The 7,500-nt window shown below is 39.3% G+C and overlaps 2 protein-coding genes across 23 annotated transcripts in view; one reads left to right on the top strand and one right to left on the bottom strand.

Moving 5' to 3' along the window:
* Positions 1-7,500, bottom strand: part of rg (A kinase anchor protein rugose) — a 1,000,951-nt gene that overhangs the window by 530,814 nt on the left and 462,637 nt on the right. The window lies entirely within an intron of this gene.
* Positions 1,084-1,939, top strand: LOC122244109 (larval cuticle protein A2B-like). Its single transcript, XM_043001928.2, has 4 exons — positions 1,084-1,160; positions 1,323-1,400; positions 1,507-1,644; positions 1,746-1,939. The coding sequence occupies exons 1-4, from the start codon at positions 1,149-1,151 to the stop codon at positions 1,881-1,883; spliced, it is 366 nt and encodes a 121-aa protein (XP_042857862.2). The 5' UTR covers positions 1,084-1,148; the 3' UTR covers positions 1,884-1,939.

Here is a 7,500-nt window from a genome sequence, read left to right as displayed (position 1 = left end):
AATACACAGAATCACATTTTCTTCAAACTTGATGTTCAGTTTGCTGATCAAAGTATCTCAGCCAGTCAGAACGCAATTCCTTTCTTTCGAAAAATCGCCTGAACCAGATCCTTCAGCTTCGCGAAAATTTGTTCTAGAAGTCATTTTACTTATCTATACACTTACTTGCCTCTTCTACGTTTTCCAATATCCAATAGATTATATATATATGTATATATATGTATTTATATGTATATATATATACATATACATATATATAGGCTTATTTCTATTGATGCTTGGTACCAAATTTCACGTTGGCTTATTGTTCATGAAGTCGGATTCATGTAACATTTGATGCAGATGATGTGGGGCGTTTTCTTCGAAACTAAAACCACTGACACTAATGATATATAATAATCACATAATGACAACACAAAAATAATCATCGAAATGGATGTCCCAGGAAATATAAGCAACATCAAAACTAAAATGGAGTGGAATCATAAGTCAATTGGAATTTTATCATGTACATGGAAGGATAATTATGGTTAATTATACCAATTTTCCGAGTAAAGCCAGTAGAAATATATGAATTATTGAAGAAAGGAGGGAAGAATGAGAAAGACGAATTATTCCACAATTCAGCAGGCCTGATGAGAGAAGGGAGTGGCTGTGCACGGCTTGTGATTATTGTGACTTATTTCTTCGCGTGTATAATAGGTCATCGGGGTCTAATATTTGATCTAACCTGATTTAGAGTCATAGACATCCCTATTATTAGCAAATCGTATTTAGTTAAAAGAAAAAAAATGGCAAGAGGGAGGGAGGGAGAGGGAGAGAGAGAGAGAGAGAGAGAGAGAGAGAGAGAGAGAGAGAGAGAGAGAGAGAGAGAGAGAGAGAGAGAGAGAGAGAGTCTGTGCTAAGACCTATTTAACGCGGGAAACCATACAAAGTTTCACAACTTTCATGCCTCAATGGGCCACTCTTAGAACCCTTTCCGACCTTCAACCGTTTCTCCTGATTACTCGCTCTCCTAAGGCCTTTCCAAGCCAATCCAGTGATGTGTCTGGCGCCGACTGGTCCGAAGGTCACACCTCAGACTCGCTATAAAGGTATGGGAAGCCGTCACTACAGCATCACAAGCTCCTCATTCTCATCGCGTCAACATGTTTATCAAGGTGGCTAATTCTCGTGGACTATTCCGTTGATCACCGTCCTTATTTCGAATGGATGCGAAACCACAGATTTTTATGTTCTTCGTTACGCCTGGATACAAATCTAGTATATCTAGTAAATCTTGGTCGACTTCCATTAATCTTATATTATTTTCCCTCCGACAGGGTTTCTTAGCGCTTGCTCTGGTGGCTGTGGCTCTAGCTGCCCCTTCGGACCCATACCATCAGCCATCATATAAGGAGGTAAGTCACTCCGCTGAGTAAGTGACCATGAATTACTAACTGAAGTCACATTTTTGCTTCCGAAATTTGACTTCCTGTGAATAATGCATTAATACAATCTCAAAAGGAGCCGAAGCCATACCAGTTCGCCTATGGAGTCAAGGATGAATATGCCGGCACCGACTTCGGTCAGAGCGAGGAGTCTGACGGCAAAGCTGTCAAGGGATCCTACACTGTCCAGCTCCCCGACGGACGCAAGCAGACGGTAGGAAAGATAGCCTTTTCCAATAATTTTCAGTAACGAATTGCTGAGATCTCTGTGCATTTATCTCTACGGGGCACTGACACGGTCTTTCTCTCAAACAGGTGAACTACGTGGCTGACCACTACAACGGCTACCAGGCTGAGGTCAGCTACTACGGCGAGGCTCAGTACCCCCACCAATATGGTCCCCCCGTCACCTTCAAGCCCCAGGCCTACCATCCTCAGCCTTCCTACCATTAGCAGGTGTATCCAGATAGATATCTGACTTATTAAAAGAGTATATTTGTCTAAAATAATTATTTGTTATCATAAATCCTTAATATAAACCGAAAACTGTAAAAACAATAACCCAACAAATTACGTGCAGATGTATTTTCAAGTATAATCATTGAAATACAGGTTAATAGTAAAACACATACCCACTCATTTATATTAAACAACGAAATATCTGAAGTTAAGATATATAAAAAGCGCAGTGTATATGTATGCGCGCGCACGAACGCGCGCACACACACACACAGACACACACACATACACACACACGAGCGCGCAAACATACACACACATATACATATCTGTGTGTGTACATGTGTGTGTGTGTGTGCATATACATACATACATACATATATATATATATATATATATATATATATATATATATATATATATATATTATATATATATATATATATATATATATCTATATATATCTATATATATTATATATATATATATGTATATGTATATATATACATATATATATACATATATATATACCTATCTATCTATATAATCAAATCTACCTGTATACACCACTTTCTGTCTGTTTACCGACTCTCCCTTTTCTCTCTTATTCTCCATCTCTATGTCTATGTCTATCTCTCTGTCTCTTTCTATCTCTCAGCGATGACATAATTGTTCGTGCACTTGTGTGTGTGTATACGCACGCGCGCTCAGTACGTGCTTACGTCTTTAAGCGAGGTTAGTAAAACGCATCTCATAAGCCTTCTAATTTGCTAGCTTTAAAAAAAACAAGGCCATCTCGGAGGGTACAGCCAGCAAGCACGCTAATACTAGAAACTCTGACAGAATTCAATGTGTCGATGAAATTAACTTTTACAGGCAAATCACCGCCAATATGCTTCGCCTAACTCGATTAAATTAACTTGTGAAGGCAAATCACCGTCAATAAGCAAGTTAAGTTGATAAGATTGGATTGCCCGGGGTGTTTTCGTCCCCGCTCAAGTCCCCGGACTCTGGGAGGCCAGAGTTTAGCGACGCCCCGGACTCGCTAACACCGAACTAAAACGGAATCCGGAAACAAAGAAATCGCGGATATAACGCAAACTAGCGCCGTAAAGCCAGCAACGACGAGGCCGTGACGAGAGCCAGCATCCTAACTTCAGGGTTTGTAAACGCCATAAACATCCTGCAGGCGGAGGAGGAGGAGTATCCCTTCCCGTTAAACTTCCATGAATTTGGGAGAAAACACAGAAGCAAGAGGAGCGGCTTCTATTGGACAAACATCTGTGAGATTCAGGGAAACGTCTCATGGACTGAAAGTGTTCGTTCAGGCATCAGTAAAATGTTTGGGCGAGTACAATTCCCTCGTCTAACCATCAGACTGAAGTAAACACCAATACACATATGCAGAGGGAGAGGACAAAGTAAGAGAGACAGATTTAGAATCGTCAAGTGTGTCACAAAAGCACGTATGGGTTAAGGAGGATGCCAACAGCAAAATTTCATTATTAAGATTATGATAGCAAAAGCATTATCATTAATAATGAACTTTTAGAATTCGTACCATATACAAGTTTATATCTATTTTTATCTATAAAATGTTAAAAAGACCGTGCAATGCAAACGAACGGAGAGTTTTACTGAAGCCAAAGTAAATTCATTATGCTCGGAATACTTTTGGCGCTTTAATCGTTATCATTTCAGTAGCTCATTACTTGCAGCAGGTATGCGTGCTCTATATGCATAAAGAACATTTACAACTTCCTAATTATCTCTCTCTCCCCTCACTCCCTCCCTCTCTCTCTCTCTTTCTCTTTCTCTTTCTCTTTCTCTTTCTTTATTTGCATTTGTATTTGAATTTGTATTTGTGTTTGTAGCTCACTCTCTTCCATTCGACGATTGGTATAATAGATTTTAAAATGCTGAAAGCAATGCTATCCATGAAAACAATAATGAAAACATAATAATAATGATACTGACAATGATGATGATGATGATTGATGTAATAATAATAATAAAATAATAATGACTAAATAATAACAACAATAATGTTAATAAACATTCCATAAACATTTTGGCAAAAAAGTCCTGGAATAGGAGAGAAAGAGAGAAAAAGACAAAAAAGGCAAGTGAACGAAAATCAATAGGTCTTTTGAAAGCATCCCGACTTTTCCTGATGGTGTTCCTGTATTTACAGTGAAATACTATTGACACGTATCGACATCAAACACGCACATAGGCGCCATGCAGCCCACATAAACAGCGCAGAATCTTTACAGCAGCAGTCAATGGTACCCCCCTCCTCCCACAGCACCCCCCACCCCTGCCTCCCGACTTTCCGGAATACTGGTCCTCATTTACAAAAGTACGCTGGCGTTATGGCTCTTTTTATTACCAATTGTGCCAATGACTGGCTAATGAAACGGGAACCTAATTACTAGTTTGATTTTACCTGTTTCTGGCTGCCACAGCGCCGCGGTTTTATAAATACACGCTTGGTCGTGTGAAGCCCTTGGTGCCTGCGGAAAATTTTGCTTTTAAAATCGAAAGGGCGTTTACAATGTGACTTCATCTAAGCTTTAGTCTCACAGAGTGTGGTAGAATAAAGGTCAGTAAAACAATTTGTTAAATTAATTTGAATTTATTAAAAATAGGAATCCTACGGTTCCTTCTTTTCATATGCGCGATCTACAATATATTGACAAGTAATACAGAGTAAAAAATAACAGAGGTTTGCTATCCATTTATGGTCATTCATCATTCATCTTCATCACAAATATTCATGCTTCCTACCTTGCGTAGTCATCACGCCCCGTCCATCAAATCACAAAACAATTCAATTCTACGGGTTCAGTTTAATCACGCATGTCATTTTCAAGTATGAGATACAAACTTTGTCCGGTTGGGTTGTATATACACAACATCCATTTTGCTAATAATTCGCTTTTAGTTCATATCCTGTCTTTTCCACGTGTTCAGATTACACACCCGTTGCCCGTTCAAATTACACACCTCGCTCAGTATACATATTTAATGTCCGTTCTGTTTATATACTTGTTGCTCGATGGAATTACAAACGCAGCGCACACATTGAATGCACGATGATATTCAAGGCGTGCATTCAAACGCAGGGTCAGAGTATGCATTCAACCTGTCCATAATGCTGCCTATTCCCCCCTTCCCCCCTCTCTCTCTTTCTCATCTCGTCTTTGCTCTTCCCCTTCTTTCTCCCTCCTCTAATCTCGCTCCTATCCCCCCAATAACCTCCCCCTTTGCCCTCCCTCCTTCCTTCTTCTCTCTCATCAATTCCCTTCAATCCACATCATTAACTCACATCAATCGCCAAATCAATAATTCACCTCACTCGTTCCGATCACTGGTTCAGAACCAATCATCCGACCGCCGGTGAGTTCGGCGGGCTGCCACGACCAGATAAAGGGGAGAGGGGGGGGAGAGAGGGGACGGTTGCATGACCCTCTTTTGCTACACCTAGATCGGGAGGGGGGTAACGGAGGACGAAGGGGAAGGGAATGGGGACGAAGGGGAAGGCTTCAGGGGGAAGGGAGAAGGGGCAGGGAAAGGGGGTGGTATGGAGATGGGAATGATGAATGTAAAGGGGGAAGAGGAGAGGGAAGGAAGAGGAGATTGGAAAGAAAAGGAGGAGCGAAAAAGAGTAGTGAACAAAGGAGAGGGAAAATGTGACTGAGTAGGTGATATAGTACGAAGGAGAGAGAGTGGTGGATGAGAAAGGGAATAAGAAGAAAGAGAAAGAAAGGAAGGAGAGGGATGAGGAGGCGAAACTGGAAAAGGAGAGGTAGAGACTAAATAAAGAGGGAGTTAGAACGAGAGAGAGGAAAGAAGAACATGAGAGAGAGTAACTGAGGCAGAGAGGGAGAAAGATGAAACAAACGAAAGAGGAGAGGTAAGCGGAAGTAAACGAAAAGAGGATTAATAAAGGAGACCAAGAAAACTACAAAGAAAACTAAAATACAAAAATTAAACTTCAATAATTGAAAATAAAAGTTTTAAGATTCTAAAAATCTGGCAAACACACACGGTCACAAGCCAAACGTGTTCTACCAAAGGAAAACGAAACTCACAGATTAAGCCAAACGAGATCAAGTCGCGCAGCCTCAGGAGAAGCAACTACAAAAACACTGGACAGAGGGTGCTCACTGACCAAAGTTCATTCCAGTTCATTCCTCTATGAGTCTCTACTGAAATAGCATCCGGTTGTTCATAATCTCTTTATCCCCGATGGGCGAAATTAAAACACATGTAATTGATAAAAATGTGATCTTGTGCAGAGATTAAGTAAAGCAGTTTGCATGATATACTTACGCATCGGTGACTTCCGCATACACGATTCACAGTTTACGTACCTATTGGAAGAAAAAACAACAGATAAATAATACATTCCACACAACGTAATTTAGTGAATTTTATGTAAGGGAAAGTTGGATAATATATTTTATCCACAGAAGTAATAAAATCAACAATTATAATGGTAACACTCATTTTAGTCATTACTGTATAAATACTAGCAAAATAATAATAACAATAATACAATGATAATAATGATGATAGCAATGATATCAATCATAATCATAACAGCAATGATAGTAGTGACTAAAACAACAATGAAAGCTCTTTTAAATCAACATATCAAAAAATAACCCAGTCCAAAATAGCGACGGCTGTCTGGAATTTCCTCATGGCCGCCTAGGAATAGGTCTTGAACAAATTTACAACGTTGGGCCCACCGCACAAGGCGGCTTCTGGGAAATTAATGAATCGCGCTCTGCTTGAGGTTATTCCTTGTGCCTCATTACTCATTGCCGAATAACTACATCACATCGAAGAGCATCGAGAAAGGGGACGTATAAATGAAAATTCAAAAGAATCCGAGTTCATAGTATTAGTTTATAGTGATGAAAGGAACAAAGGTAACACGTATCACTGTCATTACCATTATCATATAAGGTACCGATGTAAATATAACACTAAAAAAAAACACAAGATACATAGTAAAAACGGTATAGCTCCGTTGAATAAATGTTAGTCGGTTCCTATCATAATCCAAAGCCAGGAAAAGATATCTATCTAAATACCTGAGTTCACGCTTTTCGCTTCAATTTCCATTAAGACTGATATCACAGCCATCCGAGAAAACAACTTTCACTTTAACTTCTTGCAGCTGATCAGCGATTGCATTCCGATGCTTGCACGCCCCGAGGCTCATCGTCTTTATGTAAACTACTTTTGGATGATTTTGATGAATCGTTACCGTGATTTAACATGGAATACATTAAGCTATTAAAATGAGGAAGGATATATGTAAGATAATAGTTATCAAACTTAGTAAACACGATCATTATTACATACATCTATTACGTCTGCCAACTTCCAAAAAATGAAATAGAAATCTTGACTGCCTTACAGGTTTCCCTTTCTTTTAACCAATTACTCTCCTTTCTTATATAAATTCTTCCAATTTCCCTATTTAATCCTTTTCTTATCAAAGATCAAAACAGCCTCAGAGAGCAAGACCTGTCTAATAGAGAAATCAGATATCAATAAATAAAAACAAAAATAAACACATCTGGAAAAAAGG

Source organism: Penaeus japonicus, unplaced genomic scaffold (assembly GCF_977035675.1).
Source record: "Penaeus japonicus unplaced genomic scaffold, GWHDUDI00000001_assembly GWHDUDI00000004, whole genome shotgun sequence".
In the NCBI taxonomy this organism is placed as follows: domain Eukaryota; kingdom Metazoa; phylum Arthropoda; class Malacostraca; order Decapoda; family Penaeidae; genus Penaeus; species Penaeus japonicus.
The sequence above is the reverse complement of the archived record's forward strand: the minus strand, read 5'-3'. Positions and strand labels throughout refer to the sequence as shown.

What these genes read in the sequence shown, in the direction of transcription:
- LOC122244109 (XM_043001928.2), top strand. An exon ending in ATCAGCCATCATATAAGGAG is followed by an intron (nt 1,401 to 1,506) that starts GTAAGTCACTCC and finishes CAATCTCAAAAG; the next exon opens with GAGCCGAAGCCATACCAGTT. An exon ending in CCGACGGACGCAAGCAGACG is followed by an intron (nt 1,645 to 1,745) that starts GTAGGAAAGATA and finishes TCTCTCAAACAG; the next exon opens with GTGAACTACGTGGCTGACCA.